General features: G+C 32.0%; 1 protein-coding gene across 1 annotated transcript; it reads left to right on the top strand.

Moving 5' to 3' along the window:
* The first annotated feature begins 1,591 nt into the window (after nt 1–1,591).
* LOC134697620 (uncharacterized) lies at nt 1,592–15,236 on the top strand. The gene is made up of 5 exons (XM_063559904.1): nt 1,592–1,622; nt 4,058–4,244; nt 10,752–10,849; nt 11,895–12,002; nt 14,542–15,236. The coding sequence occupies exons 1-5, from the start codon at nt 1,592–1,594 to the stop codon at nt 15,234–15,236; spliced, it is 1,119 nt and encodes a 372-aa protein (XP_063415974.1).
* The last annotated feature ends 11,021 nt before the right edge of the window (nt 15,237–26,257 follow it).

The following is a 26,257-nucleotide window of genomic DNA, read 5'->3' as shown; positions in this document are numbered from 1 at the left end:
ATATACATAATGAAACTGAAGTATTAATTAATCACAGAAAACTGAACCCGAATACATAATGCTATTAAAGTTTAACACAGAATAGACACACCCGAATCAGTCAAGGCGTCAACGTAATTAAAAAAATGTGACGTCACATACGATGGGGGAAACGGCACAAACGTTATGCCGCATTTGAATTTATGAAATTTAGAAACAGCATGACGTCACATATGAAAAACTATCAAAGTGAGATAGAATTAGGATTGATTTAAGATTATATTAGAACTAAATACTGATAATTCATTTAAACAAAATGCATATTGCAATACTTATCAATAGCAATTAACTGTAATATATATATATGCCCAGTTTGTTATGAATCCAACTTCAAACGTAAATAATCGTTCAAAATTTAATATAATTAATAAAGGCGGTGATTAATTTTTCTATCCGTAACACCTAAATATAATAAAAAGACGTCAACACATTTGACAAAATCCGATGAGAATTACAAATATAACATTAAACATGTAAACTAAATACATGAATTTGGGATAAACAAGTACAGAAACACGTCTTATAGTAATGCAAATTCACATTCAGCAAAACAGTCACAATCGGGAATAAGTCACGTTTGGTAATTAAAAGATTAGACGACATAATGACAAACCACCATCTACCATGTGGTTAAAATGTCCTTAGCTAGTTTGGTTAAAGAGACATCACATGGATCCACCAATTCGTGATGGTGTCCATAAAATTTACGGAGTGTCAATTTTAATCTGTCCTCCTCATAACTTTGTTGGAGCAGTTTCTGCGTAAGGAGCACACTCCTGTATATGAAGTCCGTATAGTGTGAACAAGCACGTGAATAACGTATCAATTGTGATATGTAAACACCATACGAAGGGGCAGAGGGTATGTTACTGCTGAGAAATGGGAAATTGATAATTGGGAAGTTGAAATCGTCCCGTTTATCATAGATTTTCGTGTGAATACGTCAATATTGAGGAAAAGATCAAGGTATGAAGCAGTCCTTCTAGTATCAGTAGTATCCTTAATTTCAAGTTCACTGGGAATAAACGTCTCATACGTTTTCGATATACTTTGATTGTGTTAAGGGATCGAGCGGAGCAGGCCTACAACCTAACGCAGGTTAACTTTGACCAGTCAAAATTAATGGTTAGCAAAGAGAGGGAAATATACCAAAAGGACATCCGAACTCACAAATTGAAAACAAACTGACAACGCAATGGCTACAACAACCCCCCCCCCCCCCAAAAAAAAAACACACCCCAACCCAACAACAGATAGACAAACAAAATAACACGAAATACAACATAGACATATAAGAATAAGCAACACGAACCCCATTCATGCTTCCGACCATGGTCAACATACTGATGATTACACAATATTGTATCACCATTCGTGCTATAAATGTTACACAAGTAGACAAAACTGCTGTTATTTTAGTGATGAATCAAGTTCTTGTTCGTCTGTAAAAGTATTTCAGGTCTTATATAGAAGGTCGTCAAATTTCTTACTAGAGTCGGTGAGAACAAGAAGGCCTCAATAAGATTTCTTGGCGAATCGATTGTTCAGCATCATGGTAGATAAACAGTTACTACTACATATGAGTAAGTTATTTATCTAGCTGACATTTCCATGCGTCCCCTCCATGTACCATCCGCATAAGCTATGGTTTCAAAACTAGAAATCAAAACGAAAAATGAAAACACTTTTGTTTTTCATTTTGGTTTTCGAGAAATCAAAAACGAAAAAGGAAAATACTTCCGTTTTTTGTTTTTATGTCACCCGATCGACAATGTCGGGTGACATATTGCTTTTCCTCTGTTTCTTTGTTATTATTATTATTCTTCCAACTATTTTGTCCGCCACTTTTCTCGGAAACGATATCGATGGAACCAATCTAAATGATAGTTGACTATAATGAAGAACAAAATATTTCGGGTTGCAGTAGGTCTCAAAAGCATAAAAAATGGCTGCCGTTACCATGGAAACCGAACAATTGTGAAAAATTCCATTTTTTGGAATTTCAAAAATGGCCACGGTTGCCATGGAAACTGCAAAAATGTTAAAAATTCTCAAAATGCTTTGAACTTGATGAAACTTGATGTTAATGTTGACTGGCAAGTAAAGATGAGACTTTTGACTTTGCAATTTTCAAAATGGCTGCCGTTGCCATGGAAACAGCAGAAATATGATTTTTTTAAATGCTATAAATGTACTTAAAATTAACACAAAGATATGCTGCAATTCATAGAAATGCATTCACTTATAAATTGTTTTGAAATGGCTGCAGCTTAGTGTCAATTGGGGGGAAGGGTGACATCCGCTATTGCTTGCAATGGCAATTCTAGTTTGTTTTTGATATTTCAAAATGAAAAACGAATGGACGCAAATATTCACGGCCCATGCACACATGATTTTCACCGCTGTATACCAGTCCACTATACAAGAATGTTTTTCAACAAAATAAAAATATCTTCTTAACTTTGAAATCATTGGAAATTTAATCTTTCTATCGGAGAAAGAAAACCTGCCATATGATCGCTGACCTTGACGTGGTTGTTGGGCCTTCAAACTTATAAGAGACAATAGATCGCGTAGCTTATACTAGCTTCGATCATCATTTTCTATTTGTATTTGTGCTTTCTTTCGTCGTTTTTTGCCGTGATGTTGTCAGCTTGTCTTTGATTTATAACTATTTAATGTACCATTGATATCTCAGGCCTTTTTTGTTTGCAATTGTATGTTTAATACATCAGTGCTGTACATAACCCTCTTTCCGACTATATTCTTTAAAAACTCGTTACATTTCAGCCAACTGTTGCGCATCTGATATCTGTACATGTAAAATTAGGTGTTTTACCTGTTTCTAACAGACGTTTTTATTTCAAAACTTAACATCCCCCTTTTTTTACCGTTTGTAGCAATCTTAACTTCTGTAAAGCAGAACTATACATAGAGCTTTTATTCAAACAAGTTTAACGTTGGTATACACAAATCAATAATATTTACGCTTTCACACTTAATAACAGAAATTTGATATTTACCTAGAAATACGTAGACGGACACCTTACTATCAAAAGACGTGAAAAACACATTTTGTTTCCGACAAATTATTAAAGTTAAGACATATAAAACATCTTAAAAGATTTTTATTGAAAAGAAAGGAATATGCATACAAAGAATATTTCAACAAAACTTTTTCTGAGCGGAGAGAGGCACTTTTGTTAATTTAGCAGAAACTTTTCATTTATTTTGCAGAATTCTTAAAAAAAGAATGGAAACAAAAAGATTTTACTTGTAACGATTTGAATATAAAAATTTAAAGTTTGAAAATGAAATGGTGGAGGTCACTGTTATTTAAATGATGTTTGAAAATTTCAAATTTGCACCTTATCAGTAAAAAACACTAAAAAGTAATGTTTTGTGATAAAAATATAAAATAAGTTCTAAATGTTATAACAAAAGATATTTTTCTATAAACAAATTGTGTGTATTTTGCTCCAAACACATATATGTAGGAAAAACAAACTATCTAATGTGATTCTGGTTTTTCCTGGAAATTTAGATTTGACATTTGACCCTAATTCAAAAAACAAAACATGACCACTTTAAACAACGACTATTTCGATGAGACTCTCCTCTTTCCAATGATATAAAATATAGCCGTATTTTATTCCGTTAACCCAAATCGATCAAATTATTTGATTGGGCACCCTACTGATAATAGAAATTCACCCATCTATTGTTAAGCAAACGGCTCAATATATTATCTTCAGCTGAATCAAAATTTCAATATTTCATGTAAAAAAGGGTAGAAGATCAACAGGCGGTAATCTAAAATGTCGAGTAAAATAACTTTGTTTACGAAGACGAATAGAAACCCAAAAGTGTAGAAAACACATAAAACAAACAGTTACATCAAAAACATATTTGAATCGAAATTTCCCAGGGTCAGAGGTTCCTGTCATAATTTCATATTAATCACTTGATGGCACAAAACGTAGAAAAAACCGCATCAACCTTTTTTTTTTTTTTTAAGAATATTGTCCCACAGACACAGTATGGGACGAACATGGCCTTCTGTGTTATATAGTGTTACTAGACTACACAAATGGTGTCACTTATGGTGAAGCCAAAGACAGGTGCAGTAAAATCAATGGAACAGTGATTATGCCAAAGACAAAGGAAGAAGAAGAATGGATTACAAGTAAAGTGATCTTTGGAAGGTAAGTATAAAAATACAATTGAATCTTCAAAGAACAAAATCAGTTAAAAAAATCCTGTTCAGTGTGTTTATTTAGTTAGTTTTGATATGTCGATTTAACTATACATCTTGAATCAATTGGATGTTCATACAGTGTCTTAAACACGGAACTCATGTTGGACAAAGCATCAACTGATCTTAGAATATCACGTTTTAATATATCGCATTTCAGTTTGACATTTTCATCTGTGGCTTTAAATTTTTTTTTAATATGATTGGTGTTAATTTAGTAGTGAAATATGTGAAAGAATAAGACACGTCAAGCCGTTCTAAAGCATTGTATATTTAAGTAAGAAGTAGAGCGAGGCCCTGTATAGGCGTTTTTTGAAACTTTAATTATCAATGTAAATTCTAATGTGTACTGTGTACAAATATATGAATTGCTTTTTGTAGGATGTTTGAAAGCATAATAAGAAAAAGTTGCATATCTGCTTCAGATTTATAGATGTTAGCCTAAAGTAGGAAAATATCAATTCACAATTTTCTACTTAAGATAATTCCTGTAACAAGTCAGGAATATGACAGTTTTTGTCCATTCGTTTCATGTGTTTGATTTTGCCGTTAACAGTTTCCTCTGAGTGTAGTGTTTTGTGATATAACTTTATTTTTCTCCATTTTCTTAGAAATATTTGACTTTTTCAAGTTTTTTTCATGACATCATTGTTGGTGCCACCCCTCGCGTATTAACAATTTTGTTGAAAAGAAAGGAATATGCATACAAATAATATTTCAACAAAACTGTTTATTAATTTAGCAGAAACCTGTCATTTATTTTTGAAGAATTATTAAAAAAAGAATAGAAAAAAATAGATTCACCTACATTGTGCCGTCCCAACACTTTACTATTGAGATACTTGTTGAAATAGTTTTTGTTGCAAAATTATCGGACATTTTAGCATATACTTCCATAATATTTTCAACAAATGTTTGAAATAAAACAAATCAGATTTAGGGCCAACATTATGAGTTAGTGTACCAATTCCTTAAATTGTAACAGAAATTCGATTTGTGTGCGTATACTGTTTTAAGTTGTATATATAATGCAGAATATGCCTACATGGGCAATGCAGCATATTCAAATAAAAAAAAAATTCCATCAGTCTGTTTTACAGGTAGGCGAAATATACCAATAATGTTCAGTCAAGTAAGATCTACAAATAAGTCAACATGACCGAAATTGTCTATTGACTCCTTAAAGTGTTATTGCCCTTCAAAGTAATTTTTTAACAAATACTAGTAATTCTTGTCCTCTGAAACAAATGTTTTACCAAACAAGGTCAAAATTATCATTAAGGTGTCTAGTCAAAAAAATATGTCCAATGAGCCCGCCTGCCGACCAACTTGGCCGACATCCATACTCGAATAAAACCTGATTTTATAGCTAGCTCAAATTCTTACTTCTATGACAGTCGAAAAAATTCATTTATGCTAACAATGATGTGTGTACAAAACAAACAGACATAATAGGTAAACATGTCCAGAATAGGAGTACAGCAGTCAACATTGTGTTAGTACCTTAATCAGTTTATAAACAAACAAATCAATAAACATACAGGTACCATGAAAAGCTAACACAATAACGGGATATAGATTTACAAAGCCATGTCATATGTAACAAAGAAACACAAAAAAGGCAAAAAGACAAAGCATATATGCAAAATGAAAGATGAGAATACACACATTATCAAAGACTAATTACACAATGACAGGATATATAGAGTCACGTCATATGTAAAAAAAGAAATACAAAATGGTTTATAGCCAAATCATAATTATTATCAAAAAATAAAAGATAAAATGTAAAAGTTATCATAGAACAAAAACACAATGGATGAATTTCATACAGAGCCGTGTGAAATGGATACCAAAAAAAACCCAACACTTAACAGTTAAAGTAATATCCATAAAGACCAATACAAGAATAATATAACACATTATTAAGATGATAAACAACGTCAGAATACAGAATCTATACGTCAAGACCATCGTGTATTATTTGTGAAGTACGGAATATTTATTATCAAGGTTATGGTACCTTCCAATGATAATTTTTTAGACAAAGGACGAGACCATCTCTGACATTTCCCTGGTTCATAAACTGTCTACTCAAACTCTTGTGACGTTTTACAAGGTCTGAGTAGTTGCTCCTGGATACCGAAAGAGTTTGAAAATGTATATCCCATATGCAGGCGAAGATTGTATATTGCTACTTAGGTGGGGAAAATTGATAATTTGAAAATTAAAATCGTCGTTTTAGTCATTTATGCTGATACCGAGATGACCATGTATGTCCAATTCGAGGTATTAGTCTTAAAATGAGGCGGAGAAAACTGTGTCTTATGTTCCTTCAAATTTTAGTTCTAAGGGATATATTATAGAATCACATCAGAAAAGGATAGGAATTAGTCTTAAAGAAGTTGAGCACCGCTGGCGCACATGGAAATGGTGATTTTTGTTGAAAAACAGGTCACCAATAGGTTTCAAATAGGAAACCAATCATCTTGATAATACAATTTGAAGCTATCTTGTTTTAAATAGAGTGGTTCTGTACAAGGTACGATACATCTACTTATACATACATTGGCAATTCTATCTATGAAACAAAGAAGGACCAACTATTTCAATTTGTGTAGAGTGGAAACGGAATACTTTTATCAGAGGAAAACCATTCAAATATTTTGTTTTAATTACAAAAGAAAAGAAACTTAGGATTCTTGAGCTCTTACAGATCTTTGGACAGATTAAGTTTCCTTATCTCATTCACGTGGTCTCTATGGTAGATTGTTTCAGAATAACTGTAACGCCCAGCTTGATTTGTTGATAAACAATATGTTAATTTGGAAAAAGGGATAAGAAGGTAATAACTTATTTTAGAATTAAGATACTTTTCAAGAATTAAAACCATACACCGGTAATATTTTCAACTGCTTTAAGAGATTTGCTACACGGGGACTAACTCCAATCATTGTTTCGTGTTTACATAAAAAAAGAAAAAGAGCACGAGAAAGATATGCAATATCATAATCACAACTCCTTATTTTACAAGTTACTAGAAAAAAATATTATACCTAAACCTTTGAGTCTGTGAACTGTTCTATGGATTTTTTTACGTGATGAGTTTTATGTAGACGAAACGCTAATCTGACGTATTAAATTATAATCCCTGAACCTTTGATAACTATTTACACAATTGGGTCGATCCCGGGAATAGATAACTTTAGCAGTATTTGGCAAAACCTTTTTGAATTTTGGGTCCTCAGCGCGCTTTTCAATTTTGTACTTGCATGGCTTAATAACTATTTGATCTGAGCGTCAATCATGAGTCTTATGTAGACGAAACGCGTGTCATGCGTATTAATTTATAATACTTGTACCTTTGATAACTATTAACACCACGGGTTCGATGACACTGCTGGTGGACGTTTCGACCCGAGGGTTTCGTCAGCCCAGTAGTCAGAACTTCAGTGTTGACATGAATTACAATTATATGGTCGTTTTTGTAAATTTCCTGTTTACAAAACTTTGAATTTTTCGAAAAAAATAAAGATTTTCTTATCCCAGAAAGAGAGTACATAAGCGGTATTTGGAACATCTTTTTGGAATTTTGAGTCCTCAGTGCTCTTCTTTGTACTTTATTAGGCTGTAGGAACTTTTTTGATCTGAGCGTCACTGATGAGTCTTATGTAGACAAAACGCGCGTCTGGTGTATTAAATTTTAATCCTGGTAGCTTTGATAACTATTCACGGATTTAAATGTAGTTTTTATGGACTACTTCATGTTGTTGGAACTCGAAGCTCACTGACTTGCTTGAAAGAATGAATCTATTTATGTCTGATTATAAAGATAACCAATTCAGGGTTTCTTTATTACCATTTTAATCAAGCAGGCCATGCTCCTTCTTCATCTATGAAAGTTTGTATCATCGAGAAAAATTAATCACCACAACAATGGCCCTATATTCAAAAGAATAGAGAAAGTTTTTGAATACAAAAACTAAGTGTTGTACTGAGATGCCATATGCTTTCAAAGATAACATTAAAGGTGTAGAAATGTAATATGTCCAGTCTGCAGTGATATCAATGTAATAAGCGTACTAAGAACTATAAAGTTGCTTAGCCCTTCTGTAACCATATGAATTAGGAAATTTTGAAACTGCAATAGTATCAAAACAGCAACGATAATGAATAAAAGAGCTCGAAAATTTTGTACATATACCAAGGGAAGTCTTGGTGCAAAGTATTATTATTTATTGGTTCATTGCATTTAATAGAAAAAGAAGGAATGTGTGGCAAATAAAACCAGCATATTTGTAGAAAATTCTCAGACTTTATTACATAGAATTGTGTTATACAATATAAAACATAGATTACTCACTTGTATTTTATGATGTGCTGGCGTTCTTATTTTACAAAAAAAAAAAAATACTCAACCTTAAAATTCCCCAAAAAATCGCGCTGTGTCACTTAAGTCTAAAAGATGTGATTGGATTGGTCGATATTTATGTTTGTTTTAAGTGATACCTAAATTCACCAACATGTCTTAAGGAAATCATTGCTAGCACTGCATATAATAATCCTCTATATATCAAGTACCGAACTAAAAAATATGAAAGTACAAAGGGAAAGGCTGTGGATTTTCAATAACATTTCGATATGTTTAGCATTGAATCAACACAAGGGCACATAATCCGTAAGACGCCAGCATAGTCATGGTTAGAAACAGTTACATAGGCTAATGTTAAAATAGTCTTTTAATTTAATATCGGCCTCTGGGAGTTTTAATGGCCTTTTTTAATATCTTCATCATTCGCTCGGGTAACATTTCATTTAAACAATTCTTTTTATCACTGCCTGTTATTTTCTAAAAGTGTTTAAGATATAACGAATTATCAAAGGCTGCAGATATATACTTCCTCAAATAAACCGACTGAATATTTTTTTTTGTTATCCTAAGTCGGTTTAATGAAAATTATATTACACAGTAAGTTGGAGCATTAATTTGTTTTGGATACCAAATCGTCACAAAATTCCCAACAAACAACAGTGTATTGCCAGCTCATCTGAATGTTCAACGAGCGAATTATCCATTATATTGACAACATTTTGTCGGCAGTGAAAGAGGGTCTCAAGAAATATTGTGAAACTTTTGCGCGTGTAAAGGTATTATCATATGTGGATTCTTAAAAAAACTCGAAAGAACTTCGGGATGATTTTAAACATTGATCCTTCTCTGAAATTAGTTCTATAAAACGTTTGTTTGTTAAAACAAGTACGAAATTGAATTATCGTCTAACAGAAATAATCAACAATGATTTATAACATAAAGTAGAAAAACCAGGGTTATGTTAAAAAAACCGTCTCGTCCTAGTTCTTAAAATATTCATCGGAAGACACTAAGACGGTGTTGATAAATATTTAATATCACTTCACAAATAATACACTGGTCTTAAAGTACATTTTCTAAGTTCTTGATTTATCTATAATCTAAAGTACGTGTTTTATGTGACTTTGCTAATTACTATTTCTACAGTTTAGTTGTAGTATCTTTTTTAAAATGGCTCGGTTCTTATACATTCCGTCATTGTGGTATTGTGCTATTGTAAATTATGTGTATGCATTTTTTTCTTTTCCGTGTTTGGTAGTAATTAAATAAAATAATCAGTGTTTCCAATTCATGGATTAACCCTAATTTTGATCTTTGGATTTAATCTGTCGTAGAGTAGTGTTATTTACAGTTTTCGAGTGGCCAGTGCTAACTTGTTCAGCTGGATTACATATGAATGGGGAGGCAGTACGTGTTCAACCATGAGATTGACAGGGGACGTTACTAATATTTAGTTTCAATTGGTTTTTAATAGTTTTTTAATATCTTTGATGATGGCTGTTAGTTTGTATTTGTTTCGATTGAGGGAACAAAAAAGAGTTTGCATAACATAAATTGTACAGAGAATGAAATTTATAATGCATTTGATGAATATCAAACGATTTCAGCATAGAGATAAAGACACCATGGATAGTAGGTGACGTGTAACTGTGACTGCGTTGTCGTCGAAAAGAAAATTAAGTGTATATGTTCACTTTGTGACAAGAATATATACTTTGTGACAAGAATATATATTGCTCAATAGACACTTTTGGCAAGTGCGTTTAACAATGTTTTGTCAGTAGTAACCGCCTGTTTATCCCGAAATCTACACAAAATTCAAATTCCCTACCTGTTTGATCAATCAGCAAAAAAGATAATGTATTAAAAACTAGTCTTGCTCACTCAATAACAGGCTTTGGATTGCTCTGATAAAAACTGATATTCTCTCGGGTAGTTTGTTACAGAACTTGTATATGATAACAAGTATATGATAAAACGTTTTTTTCTGTTCTAGAAAAGAGTAATATCCTACATTTAGTAAGTCTACTGCTTTTGATGATTATTCGAGAACCACATGTCTATATTCTTGTTTTTCTCTTTAAGATATAGCTGGGTTGGACTTACCGATTATGACGTAGACGATGTCTTCACTTGGGAAGATGGTACTAATGATTTTTTATCAACACTCTATTGGTATCCAGGTATGTATATATGACTCACGATATCTTTCAGAAATAGATTGAGTTAGGCATTTCCGGCATGAGCTCAGAATTATTGTTTCTTTTCTGTCGAATTGAACGGTTGTACAAGAACCTGACTTATATCATTTGATAATTAATCCAGTGTCGTTAAATCAATTTTATCATTCCATACTATTCTCTGTTTTATCATAAACACAAAAGCTTAAATGATTGAATAACAAAAGTACGAACAAACAGTTATTACTGTATTGCACGTGCTTCTATTGAAACGATAATCAATATTCGTGTAAGTACCTCTTTATGGTATAAAATTAACACTTTTGAAATACGAAAAGGTATTTTTTACGTACATGTATCCATAATATTGAATACACTTCACGCTATTGCAGGTGAGATGTTTATGTCGCTCATCACGAAGCTCCAGGCACGGGCGAGATAAGGAACACCTAATGATTTTTTGGTTGAAAATGTTTAACACATTTTTAAAATGAATAATACTGCATTGTCAAGAAAACTTTCTGACTATAAACACTATGAAATGAACTATATATAGATTTTGTGTCAATATATCTCAGTAGTATGGCCGGTTGTTACCTTTCCACGTCAGTTTTAATCTAGCGTCTTACTTCAGTACATGATATAAATATGGCATGAAGATTTTATTCTTACAGATCAGCTAGATTATCTGTTGTAAAAGATCCTACAAATTAATGTAAGATACAGTCACAGAAGATAATATGTATATATATATATATATATACAAAAAAAGTTTCTTTTCAAGCGGTGTACAGAATTATATATTAAAAATTAAATACACAAAAAGAGTTTTAAAAGCAGCATTGTCTAGCGCTTTCATCCATCCTGGGACTTTTCGAAAAAATACTATACGAAAAGGTTGGCCAGATTTTTGGACAGGAATTCAAAACTTATGTTATATATCATTCAGTTTCTGCATAAATGTCATGAGCAAACATTGAAAGAGTTTAATTGTAATCCTTTGTTTATCGATAACATTATGCATATATAATGATGAAATGTACTTTAGCTCAACCCAATGGACGAGATAACGCATGTGTATGTGCAGTTATGATTAATGGTGAATTGAATGACGTTGACTGTAGAACACCTAATAAGGTCGTATGTCAGGTAGATGGTAAGTAAACATTTTCAAATAAATAATAAGTTTCATTCAATGGTGACGAAACGAACCCCTCTGTTGTCATCTTATGCATTTCGTCAAATCGTTTAACGAAATAATGTATGAAATACCGTTGATTTTAAAACGTATTTTTATAACAAATTACCGTGAATTGAAAGTTAAAAATGCATACAAGTTTATATTTTGGTTTATAGGTTAAATTGAATCTAAATGCTGACGCCGTATATGATGTGATTCAATGCATGTATATGTTCCTTACGTCGTAACTACAATCCCCTTCCCTTTCATGAATGTGACCTAACGAATTATACTATTTACCGGATGTGTTATCACATAAGCAACATGACGGGTGCCACATGTAGAGCAGAATATGCTTACCCTTCCGGAGCACCTGAGATCACCCCTAGTTTTTGGTGGGGATCGTGTTGTTTATTCTTTAGTTTTCTATGTTATGTCATGTGTACTATCGTTTGTCTGTTTGTCTTTTCATTTTTAGCTATGGCGTTGTCAGTTTTTTTTTTAAATTTATGAGTTTGACTGTCCCTTTAGTATATTTCGTCCCCCTTTCCTTCTTTTAAAATATCTATAATACTAAAATAACGAGGTCCAATTTGTAAACCGTCATCAGGTAAAAACGATGAATAAAAAAATCAACTTTATATAAAACATGTATAACTAATATAGCCCAATGCTGTTGATTAAAAATTACACCACTCCAGACTCTTTTGTTTTCCACATAATTAATATTGCCAATAATTAAAAGTTCCGGGTCGAATTCGATACCGATACCAACAGTATATTCACCTGTTACCTATTACCTTATCTGTACGTTCCGCATCTGACAAGCGCACCACTAAACGCTGTATTTAAGATTTTGCTATATACACGGAACGTTTTCACTGGGTTGACACTACTAAATTGAATCATTGTCACATTGTTCCAGATTGTAGTATTTCAATCAGTATGCCTTTCTAAAATGACAATACGAATAGTAAAAATCTGGACTAAAAATAAGGCGTATAGGTACAACATGTACAGTTTTCAATTTGTTAGTTGGAATGACATAAAACAGCGAATCAAAGATTTCAACTTTATTTATAACTCCTAAAGGACAATGCTGTTGATTAAAAAAAATCCTTTCCAGGCCCTTTTTTCCTAAATAAAATTAATTATACCAATAATTGATAAGTTCCAGGTCAACGGGTGCAAACAGAAAGATGATGAAAGCCGAGAAAACTGTGTATCTCATAATCGGCATGACTTAATCAGATGACAATACCAATACTAAAATAAGGCTTACGCATAGTTAAATTCTTTAATTCAGTCACAGAACCGCCATATCACGGGTGTGTTCTAGTATAATATAATTGGCACTGTTCTTCATTTATATTTTTTAAAAATTCCGGATCCACAGAGTACTCCTTTAAAGTGCCTTTTTTCTAACCAAATGCTTGCGGTTTAAAATATATTTAACAAATTTATACACACCAAAAGCTGTTCATAATTTGTCACGTTCTTTTTCAATGAATATTTATGATGAATATTCAATAGTGAAAATACAGAATACGAAAAGATAACCATGTTACTTTTGTAAGTCTTCAACTTTGTACATTGTTTTGGCTTTCAAACAATTTTGATCTGAGCGTCACTGATGAATCTTATGAAGACAAAACGCGCGTCAGGTGTATTCAATTATAAGCTTGATTATTTTGATAAATATTGACATCATTTTAATCGTTAGGAATCCTTATGTTAATAAACATGATTATGATAGCAATAAAACAACGGAGAAGAGTGAAAAGTAAAATAAAAAAAGGAAACGGAAAAAAGGAAACGGAAACCCGGTATCGACCATGTACTTCTAGTCAGGAAAGGATTAAGGATCCAATATTTCAAAACGTTTTGTCAAATACGGCTAATGTAATTTATGCCTGGGGTAAGAAAATCCTTAGTTTTTCGAAAAATTAAGAGGTTTTGTAAACAGGTTATTTATAAAAAATGACCACATAATTGATATTCATGTCAACACCGAAGTGTTGACTACCGGGCTGGTGATACCCTCGGGAACGAAACGTCCACCAGCAGTGGCATCGACCCTGTGATGGAAATAGTTATCAAAGGTACCAGGAATAAAATTTAGTACGCCAGAAACGCGTTTCGTCTACATAAGCCTCATCAGTGACGGTCATTTCAAAATATTTATAAAGCCAAATAATTGCAAAGTTGAAGAGCATTTAGGATCCAATATTCTAAAAAATTGTGCCACACACGGCTAAGGTAATCTACATGTATGCCTGGGATAAAAGAAATTAAGGCAGAAGAAACCCGATCTACCTCGCATCAATTTTTTTTTGTCATTTGAATAACATACATATCACAGTTTTTTTTAAACCAAAATAAGATTTACATGTACGGCTTCAGCAGTATGTCTTAAAAATTATAAATAAAATTTGCAAAACATTTAATTAATTAGCATTGGTGTAACAGAAATTAATTAGAAGATAACTTATAGTTAATTTCATTATGTTTTTAGCCAAAACTAGATTACCAACGACAGTGTACGACCAATCAACAAACCGTTCCAATTTCCAAACAACAACCCTTCCTGCAGAAACCACTAGAATACCGGCGACATTCTACAACCAAACAACAAACTATATGTATGATAATTTAGAAACCACGATCCTTCCTACAAAAACCACTGGAATACCGGCCACATTCTACAACCAAAAAACAATGCATGTCGATTTAGAAACCACCGCTATTGTTACAGACACCACTGGCATACCGGCGACAGTCTACAACCAAACAACAAAGCATGTCGATTTAGAAACCACAACCCTTCGTGCAGAAACCACTAGCATACCGCCGACATTTTACAACCACACAACAAAGCATGTCGATTTAGAATCAACAAAGCATTCCAATTTAGAAACAACAACCGTTCCTGTTACAAATATGTCGCTAACCTTAACATCACTTGAGTGTGAAGATTTTTGGATGAATCAGTGTAAATGTAATTGTCAAGAACTGCCAGCTATCCCAGAAATACATAACGACATCATCACATACAGATTGGATAAGACAACGTTATCGTCGTATATTAGGAAAAGGAGCAGTGCTTCAGACCCAAGAAAGTCATCATTTTACATCGGATGTGTCGGTATCACTGTTCTTGTCTTGTCCATTCTCTTCATAGTTGTTCTAGACTTAATACCTAGGGGGTAATTTTCGACGGAAGACCTTGCATTTAAATTAAGTTTGTGACGAAATTTTTTTGAAATAGAAGAAATACAAGCTATTTCTGCATTATATAAGTTTATAAATTAAGTGTTCATGCAAATATAATTTTGATATAAATTTTAAAAGTTGAAAGATCTATAACTTACATTTGACAACGCATTAGTCTTCGACTTATATTATAATCAGCCCAAACACAAATGTATTCGTGAGGCATATAAAATGTTTTAATCAATCAAAAGGAACTGATCGAATGTATTATCAAATTTTCATTGTATTTTACAGTCACTGGCGATGAAGTATTTCAGCGTTATGTTCAATTTAATCATATTATACTTTCAATCTCCAAATTTTAAATTCATATGACTGCATAAAAATCCCACAATTGAATTAAATTCTTTCAACATTTGAACATATCTTTTGTTAGTGTGTAGTAAAAAACAACAACAGAAAAAACCTCAAGCTAAATAATAAACTAAACAACCGAAGATAAAGAACAATTTGAAAAAAAAACATTCATTGGCATTAACCAATGCTGGACGTTTTCATATATGATAGAATTCGTAATAAAAATAAGAATAAATAAATACAAGGGAAAATTAAGGGGAATAGTTGCTTACATCTAGAATTTTGACTTTAAAAGACTTACAGATCTTCAGATCTGGTTTAAAAACTAAATCATTATGTTTGGGTATTATGTTATGCATTTAGACCTTACATATGCCTGGAATGACGATTTTGAAGGAGAAATTGGCAATTAAAATCATATCAACATGAAGTAATGATATTTATTTATGCAAACGTATATTAAACAGCTGGTTAAAAAAAAAACGGTAATAAATCAAATGCCTTACTCATATGATTTATACCCAGTGATCATAGATAGACGATAGTAAAATAACACCATAAATATTAATCATGTATCAAACATTGCTTTAAGTAATTACTATCAAATTTGTGCTACACAAACATTAACAAGATTGTCATATTCTTATAATCAAACTTATACAAAAAAATGATTTTGAAAACAATATGAAAATTATTCCAGAAAATTGTTATTTTTTTTTCTTTCAAATTGTGATTTTAAGGGAGTGGCTACTTTGCCGGCAACCGCATTACAGCTTATTTTCTATTTTGCTGGCTCTACTTAAAATGTATTCATTCAAGCCGGCAAAATAGCCTATGAATAACTTTCCTGTTGACAAATTTTCAATTTTACGAAAAAAATAAGGATTTTCTTATCAATTAATAGATTACCTTAGCCATATTTGGACATTTGGTTCCTCAATACTCTTCAACATTGTATTTGTTTGGTTTTATAACTATTTTAATCTGAGCGATGAGTCTAGTGTAGACGAAACGCCGCGCGCGTATGTCTTAGCAAATTATAATCATTGTACCTTTGATAGCTATATATAGAAACGGCTATTTTACCGGCAACTTCGATAAAGTGAATGTGTTGCTGCTGTGTATGAAAATATAAAATATGTTATTTTGCTGTCATTAGGTAATCGGAAGACAAGTTAAAATCTATTTTGTGTACACATATGCAATCAATCTTTTGACTTTTATTTCAAAAGCAAGTTAGTGTAATTGTAACATTTTTGATTTTTGAAGCTATGTGATTGATTTTTTTATATTGTAAAATGATTTATAATTTTAAGATGTAGTTATATTTTACTTTTCTTTTTCTTTTAGAATACACAATTCTTATACATAAATGTAACTATCAATGGCTGATTCTAGAAATAATTTCAACTACGAAAAATTGAGAATAGAAAAAAAATTAAAATCACAAGAATACTGAACTCCGAGGAAAATTCAATTGGGAAGTCCCTAATCACATGGCAAAATCAAATAAAAAAGCACATCAAACGAATGGACAATAACAGTCATATTTCTGAAAGGTAAAATATGTCAAATTGTGATATTCTACAAATATTTGGGCGATATTAAAAAAGTGTAAGTGGAGATTAACAAAAACTAAAAAGAAGCAGCGTGAATATTTCAGATGACCAATTCGTTACACCATCTTAAAATTGTATTAACAGATTTAATCGGCTAAAAATTACACATAATTTAATACTATGAACTAGTCATAGATACAAATTTTGTATATTACATTGTAGTTTTTGTTAGCTTTCAACTAGATTTTATTAAGTGCGAGTACCCTCAGATCTCTACTTTGCGTTTGAAAGGTTTTTGTAAGTCTTTCTTGTCCTTTTAACGATTTATGATAATGTTAGAGTTTTTTTTTGTAATTTTTTTTAAATAAGTTCAATAGTTGTTAGACCACTGTTCGCACTTTGTCTTCTGGTGTTGTTGTTATGTGTGTATTGACGGTTAGTGTTGTATTTCATGTTGTAAATGGTTAAATTTTAAGAATTTAAGGAATATGAGATATATAAATATACCATATCCTTTTGTTTATTACTTTTAAATTAAAACATAGTATTTTGAGTTATTTTTTTAAAAGTAACTTGCCAAATCATTGAACAAAATTCAAAACAAAAATAACGAAATCTGTTTCAGTCGTTTAAAGATAAATACTATTTGATTTTTTTAATTGCATACCGCACGAACTTTGGCACTTCAAACATAAAGGCAGTGATACCCCATTCGATGATTGCTATTTGTAGAGTCTAGTTATTATTGACTATAACCCAATTTCTTTCCCTCAATTTTCACATTTCACAATTCTGTTAAAGGAATCTCGTCTAATTATAAACAACCACTGGAAAAAAGTAGATATTAAAAAAAATATTATTGTGTAGATATTTATGGAAAACAGTACTTCAAACCAATGTACATTTTCATTCTTTATATGGTACATCTCTAAGTAGCCTACGTTACTACCCATTGAGTTCTACAAATTATGTAAATGCTGAAAAAATATAAAATTAGTTTCCATAACTATATAACGTGTTGGTAGGTCAATTTATAGATTTATTTTTCGTGAGTTTTTCGATTTCTCGGAAATTGATTTGAAAGAAAAAGTTGATGAATACGTGGTTTTGTACATAAACAACCTAATTATGAGGTGATTTACCAGAAATATGTCAAAATCTTATTCGAATCATCTAGCCACTATACAAATTCTGAGATTTTATGAATGATTGTTTGAAATTTATTATTAACAAGGAGTTGTATATCAATAGGTATAGATATTTGAAAATGAGGAAGGAACGTATTAATAAAGTTTGCATTGAAGAAAACTCTCAATAAAGTTAACTGCATTTAATAATTTGTCTGTAAACAAAGTAAGGCAATAACTCTCAATTTCTGCTTAATATGCAATTTGTCTGTAATCAAAATATTTTTAATCTTTTCTTTCAATTATTCATTTAATTTAATCATGCAATTTTTTTTTATTAAACAATCATAATCTTTCAAAATGATTTAGTAGTTATTGAGTGAATATATGTTGTAATTGACATTACATGTAATGTACGAACTCCTTATTGGAACGATGTGTGTCTGTATGATTTTACAATAAAGTAGAGAATAAATGTATTGATGTATTTACTTATATTGTTTGAACTATTAATTCAGAATGATTTGCACTGAAAATACGTGAATCAAAGAACAATCATATTAAATCAACCTACTGTCATTAATGATTGATAACCATTGATGGCTTCTCACAGTTCATCTTCAAATAATGAACATATACCTTTCGAATGAACTTCAATGTTTTTAGTTCTACTCGATATCAAGAATGAAATACTTGCCACTAGACATTCACTTATAAAAGAAAATAATCTGTATCCTTAACTTTACCGAGGAACGTTTAAATCGCATTGATCTTGTTGATTCTAAGGGAATTATAATTGGACTCGTTTGATACTTACAATCCTATCCCATCGAAACCTTTAATTCCTTTAAAAGACAAATCACCAGGATGAGCAAAAAATAAACTGTCGGCATAGGCATACATTACGACAAAATGAAATCCTGATAACATTACCAAAGCCTTCTTTCTCAATTGAATGATTTAAAATACATAAATCTGTATGACAAAAGGAACCGCAAAAAGAACAAATCTTTTGTTTATACTGTATCACTATGACGAAACAAGAAGAACCAAAAAGCTGTTTATATTGTATCACTATGACGAAAATTGTCAGAACAAAACATTTGTTTAAACTGTATTACTATGACAAAAATAGAAAGAAACAAACAATTCTTATTACTGTATCACTATAACGAAAATAGAAAGAATAAGATATTGGGTTAATCTGTATCACAATAACGAAAAAAGAAACAACAAACTAATATAGTTTATAATGTATCACTATTTCGAAAATATAAAGAACAAAATAATTGTATATACTGTATCACTTTATCGAAAATTAAAGGTCTACGCCTTAAAAACTTGGACTTACATTTAGATATCGGCCGCTACCTTTGTTTGTATTGTCTTGAAAAATGATGTATGTAACAAAGCATTCGCTTATTGCTGGCTTACACCCGTTTGTATTCATGCTTCAGATGGTATAAAAGGCCTTAAAAATGAGAATCCAAACCTACGGATTGCTCATGTGCATTGTCAAAATACAAGTATAGTCAAGCTGGTTATTACTGGCGACATTTTCATTGTTACCAGTAAAAGACTAAGAGCGTTGTTAGCCAAGGTATCAAATTACAGAACTCACCAGCTCATCAAATAGAAAAAAAAACTCGAGGTTACTGAGAAAATGAGTAAAGCGCCAACCAGAACAGAACTGGAAACGTTTTCTAAATGGATCAAAACTATTCGATCATGCATTTAGATGCGCATTCTAGAACTACGATGTACTATGAGCACAAGGGTTTCTAACACATTTGATAACGTGAAGTTGCGAATGATATATCCTCCTTGCATGACAAATATGTCGTTGTTCGAGCAGATTCAGTCTCCAATAATATTTTCTTCGTATGTCAAAACCTTTATTTGCAGTGTCTTATAATTAACATTAACGGTACCAATTTTTCTGCACCAGATGAGCATTTCGACAATATATGTCTCTTCAGTGATGCTCGTGGCCAAAATATTTGAAATCCAAAGTTTATATAAAAAATCAAAAGAGTAAAAACACAAAAATACTGAACTCCGAGGAAATATTCAAATGAAAGAACCTTATTAAATCGCAAAATCAAACGATAATGCACATCAAACGAATGGACATCAACTGTCATATTTCTGACTTGATACAGGCGTTTTCAAATGAAGAAATATAATCAGGTTTTATAGCGCTAAACCTCTCACTTGTATGACAGTCTCATTAAATTCCATGATATTTACAACGATGTGTGAACAAAACATACGTTACATGTAAAATTGTCAAAATAGGGGTACAGCAGCCATCACTGTGTCACAATTCCAATCAGAAAATAAGCAAACAAATACTTAACAAAGAAGCACAAAAAGCATATCAATATTTAACAACCACGTTCATTGCTTACTTATTTTTGTTTTTGATATCAACCCATAAAGGATTGAAATTTTGAAGTCCTGTGACTGCATTGCTAGATTCATATCAACTAAAGAGCTTGAGAAGTCACTGTAATCAAACATATCATTAAATATCGTTCTCAAAGGATAACATTTTACAAAATCACAAATCTGTCATTCTTTCAGTTAGAATTAACATCAGAGAAAACGCATATAATCTATCGTTATTATCTCATAATTGGTACAAACCTTTCACAAAAGTTTTTTTTTAACTCCGTATAAAGAACCATACAAAGCTGGATCATGAAGATATTCGACTAAACATATTTCTAAAGGGTTGATTTCTATTCTTTCTACAGAATAAAGATGGCCTTCAAAAATAATATGTAATGGATATATTCAACTAGTGTTGTCAATCAGATGTGGATTTGAAAAAAAACAATAAAGACCTACTGCTGAATCTTAGATTGCTGTTATTATAGGAAAAAGATCGGAATCAATTCTTTGTTTAGGGGACTGTACTATACTAGCTCTCTGAGGTACTTAGTTATCGTTTGTTATTTCGCAATATCCCCTCCCCCATATTAAAAGAATTGCGTTTTAATTTTACCAATTTTACAGTTTAAGAATATTACAATATCACTACAGTAACAGTTATGTATTGTCTGATTTCGCTATGAATGTTCCCCATTTGACATTTTTATCGTTGAAAACGGTTTCGAAAATCATTCCTTTATCCTCGGTTGCTATAAGATTATTTTCCTGTACAGTTGTTGCTAGGGTGCTCTCTTTGATGTCCGCTTTCCTAGTATAATTAATAGGTAGCTTCTCGGTAATATAAATTCCAAGCTTCGGGTTAGGTTGATATGTGTTGAAATTCATATTATATGGTAGTATAGCGTAAACTGTTTGTCACTCGAAGTTTTGGATTGCTCTTCAAATCCCAGGAAACAGTTACTAACCCGAGGAAGGACAAAAATTATTAAAACGCCCCCGCATGCTTACACTAAAAAGAATAAGAAGATGTGGCCTGATTGCCATTGAGACAACTCTTCTCCAGAGACTAACTGACATAGAAATTAAAATAAACAACTACAGTTCGCAGTACAAGCATCAACAATCAGCAAAAACTCATACCCCATAGCCAGCTATAAAAGGCACCGAAAAGACAAATGCAAAACAATTCAAACAAAAAAACTAACAGCCTGATTGATGTACATGTGCAAAACAATGAACGCAAAACAAATATGATACATACAACATCCAACGACAACAACTGAATTATAGGCTCCTGACTTGAGACAGGCACGCCCTCTTTCGTGGCCCTCATACCGATTCAGGTTGATTTTTTATTCTTCCAAAAGTTGTATGGAGGCGGGATCGATGATATACCGTTATTTAAACATCAGACAAACGTATCGTACAGGTTACCGCAACTTTGGATACACCAAACCAGGTACGTCATATCTGAGAAAAAGGCAAAATATGCACTCTTGATCAATTTTAGAATTCATTCATACATTTATGTGTCATTCAGAATTGTCAGTTCTACAAGCACCCGCAGTCGTCCACCTTTCATTTGATACCTTAATAACTAAATCACATTCTACATAGTTCTATAGTAAAACCCATCCGTAGGAACTATTTTGTTTTAACTATATACCACTTTCTTATACGTTCTTTTTGTCAGCAGGTCCGAATTTTCGGTGTGGTTCTGTACCTTCTGCTAGTCCAGACTGCAGTTAAGCGCATACTAAAAGAATCTACACACAAACCTTTTTGGGAAAAAAGCACAGGCATCAATACCCGCTCCATGTAAATCTTTCTCCTTTTTTGGAGACATTCAAATAAAAGAAAACGAAATGAAGAGAAAAATTAAAGAAGAGAAAAACACTCCTTCTTTATTGATTTTGTGGTTGTTTTTTTTTATATATCAACAACAGTCAGACTCTTTTTGAAAGATTGCTTGGCTCTAAAAAAAAAGCTGTTTTCCATGTTCAATTTTTGTTTGTTCTATCCGGTGCAAATGAGTTCGTATTCAAACCCAATAAATTGTTTTACTATTTATGCAGATGTAGATAGTTCGTCTGTTCTGCAATATTCATTCTGTATTTCTATGATAAGTTTATATTGAACACCAAACGATCCCATCTTCGCTTGATCATACTAGATATCTGAAAAAATACAACGGCCTAAGTCAAATTTTAGTCATATCGTGTGAACATACCCGAAAGTGTCATACAGACAGAATGATTTTTGTTTATGTAATATAGAGGTTAGTGATACGACAGTGTGGTACACATGTTAACTTGATGTACATACATGTATGATGGTCTTGGTTGATTTTTCAGAATATATTCAAAAGGGCCAATACTACAGAAAAAATACCAGAAAAATAAAGAATAGAGGGAAATAGACCAAACTGACACACCCTTCATTAATTTACAGTGAGTATAGAAGTGATATCATTACTAAGGACTGTGCAGCTCATTATCAAACAATAACTAACAAATACTGAATTAGGACGGTACATGTAAGATCCGTAGTTTGACCAAGACAAACTGAATTAAAGTTTTTGATAACTATATATTTAAAATTTGCACCCACGGTTTATAGCAATGCATACTACCAAAAAAATCGACATTTATCATACATACTAGTACAGTGTTGTCTGTTCCAAAGCATTTGTTAGGCACAGGACTGCACGTACATATACCTGTATTAGAATTCTTTAAATGATGCTACTAGCAATATGTCGCTATTAAACAATTACCAAGGTTAGAAATTTACAACGTCATATGAACATTTTGCCAGAACATTAAAATGAGTGTCGTAAACCGTGTCTGGACACCCATTGGGAAATCTAAAACCACAGGAACACTTTAATTGGATAGCTATTTACTTGCTCCGCCACAAGAAACAAATTGTTACAAAATATGGGTTCGTTTTCTCTCTCCTTTTTACATGTAAACGAAACATCTGACCAATTCAATAAAGAACAATACAGAACTATTTTCGTGTGAGATGGTAAGGAGCCTAGCTGTTATTATAGGAAAAAGATCGGAATCAATTCTTTGTTTAGGGGACTGTACTATACTAGCTCTCTGACTCATAGTCACAAAAGTGGCAGATTTGTTACACACTTTTTTATGTTTATAGGTTGTTGGATTCTACAAAAAAAATCGCAAATTTTAATATTCAAATATATGACCTTTTGGTCGTTGAGATCTTCATATATATTCAATACAGTACATGATATATAAGGCATAAATACTCCCAAATCGTATTTTCTTATTAATTCGACCTGTTGGTAATGTTTATAATGTCTTTTTGTTATTTCATATTGATATGGATCTTGTCTGTATACCAGCTTTGATTATTTGATTATCAGGAGCCTGTAATTCAGTGGTTGTCGTTAATTTGTTTATGTGTTACATATTTGTTTTTCTTTAATTTTTTTTTACATATTAAATAAGGCCGTTAGTTTTCTTGTTTGAATTGTTTTACATTGTCTTATCGGGGCCTTTTATAACTGACTATATGCGGTATGGGCTTTGCTCATTGTTGAAGGCCGTACGGTGACCTATAATTGTTAATGTTTGTGTCATTTTGGTCTTTTGTGGATACATTTGTAGTTGTCTCATTGGCAATCATACCACATCTTCTTTTTTATATTGATTATTTGGAATATCTGCTTATTTTCACTTTGTACTACATTTGTATGAACATCAAGATTATTCTCCTAAACCTGTACAGGGAAGTTTAAGCTAGCTCTAATTGTACAATTTATTCGTTCATAGTGTGTGTATTTAAGTTTTTTGATTGAGTTAAGCCTTCCAATTGATATTTTATCGTGTGTTTTTTTTTTATGTTTTGATGTTATGCTATTGTTTCAGAAAAAGGGAGAAGGTTTGGTACCATTAAAACGTTTAATCCCGCTGCAAATGTTTGCACCTGACATAAGTCAGGAATCTGGTGTACAGTAGTTGTATTTTGTTTATGTTATTAATACGTGTTTCTCTATTTCTTTTTTTATATAGATTAGACCGTTGGTTTTCCCGTTTGAATGGTTTTACACTAGTACTTTTGATACCCTTTAAAGCTTGTTGTTCGGTGTGAACCAAGGTTTCGTGTTGAAGGCCGTACATTAACCTATAATGGTTTACTTTTATAAATTGTTATTTGGATAGAGTTGTTTCATTGGCACTCACATCTTCCTTTATCCATGATGATGGAATAGTTTCATGTACAGATCACGCCTCATATATCATGTACTCTATTACAACGCTAGATTAAAACTGACGACGAAAGGAAACACCCGGGCACCGAAAGCTTTATTTTTGTGTGGTCTAACGCGTCGGAGACAGTGCAGGTGATTTGATGTCACGATATTTCAGTAGCATGAGTTCGAATCCCTGCGAAGGAAGAACAAACAATTTGCGAAAGCAAATTTACAGATCTAACATTGTTTGGTTGATGTTTAGACGAGTTGTATTTATCGAATCGAGATAGTTTATGTAAATTATCGATTTTAAAACGTGTAATTTAACTATCGAGATTGGATAAATCCGATAATCCACGCGTTACTATATGTAATAATCTGTTTCTCTAATGATTAAAAGAATTATTTTTTTTCTTAACCAAAATCCCCTTCGAGTGCCTTCCGTTTGCCATTAAGTTGACAATTTCATTTTAAAACACCTGTTAGAAAATTTTACTCATTTCATGGAGCTGAGAAAGGTTATGAATCATCTTCTGAGATCACCGGCAACCACACGTTTTTATACAATGGGTTCGGAAAGGGATATATTTACATAGAATTACAATAACAGAATGTACACATCCATGTATCATCATCACGGCTGGTGATCCGATTGATAAATCTGTTGTAGAGTTGTCACTGGTTCAAACGTACTTATTATATATATAGCTGATCTCGATTTAACATGTTAAATAACAACCAACACAAATTTATAGATGTTAATAAGATGAAATGATTGGTCTATATGAATTGGTTATAAATCTCTTAAGATTGTTATACTAATCGATCAATTCATACAAGTCTCATATGATTGGTCTTTTCAAATCGATTACTTTATACATTGTCTAGTTTGATTGGTCTACAATACTAATTGATTGCAAGTCTCTTTAGATTGGTCCAAAGTAATCGATCACGTTATACAAGTCTCTTTTCATTGGTCTATTCTTATCGATTTATTTATACAAGTCTCTTTTGATTAGTCTATTTAAATCATTTTCTTTATACAAGTCTAGTTTGATTGGTTTAAAATACTAATCGATTGCAAGTCTAGTTTGATTGGTTTAAAATACTTATCGATTGCAAGTCTCTTTAGATTGATCCAAAGTAACCGATCACTTTATACATGTCTCTTTTCACTGGGCTAGTCCTGTCGATTACTTTATACAAGTCTCTTTTGATTGGTATATTCTAATCGATTACTTTACACGAGTCTCGTTAGATAGGTCTTCAATACTTATCGATTGCAAGGCTCTTTGTATTGGTCCAAAGTAATCGATCACTTTATACAAGTCTAGTTTGATTGGTATATACTAA

This window comes from Mytilus trossulus, chromosome 14 (assembly GCF_036588685.1).
Source record: "Mytilus trossulus isolate FHL-02 chromosome 14, PNRI_Mtr1.1.1.hap1, whole genome shotgun sequence".
NCBI classification, from domain to species: domain Eukaryota; kingdom Metazoa; phylum Mollusca; class Bivalvia; order Mytilida; family Mytilidae; genus Mytilus; species Mytilus trossulus.
This window is presented reverse-complemented; position numbering and strand designations above follow the sequence as displayed.

What these genes read in the sequence shown, in the direction of transcription:
- LOC134697620 (XM_063559904.1), top strand. Translation starts at nt 1,592, where the DNA reads ATGGTAGATAAACAGTTACTACTACATATGA. An exon ending in AGTAAAGTGATCTTTGGAAG is followed by an intron (nt 4,245 to 10,751) that starts GTAAGTATAAAA and finishes TTTCTCTTTAAG; the next exon opens with ATATAGCTGGGTTGGACTTA. An exon ending in AACACTCTATTGGTATCCAG is followed by an intron (nt 10,850 to 11,894) that starts GTATGTATATAT and finishes AATGTACTTTAG; the next exon opens with CTCAACCCAATGGACGAGAT.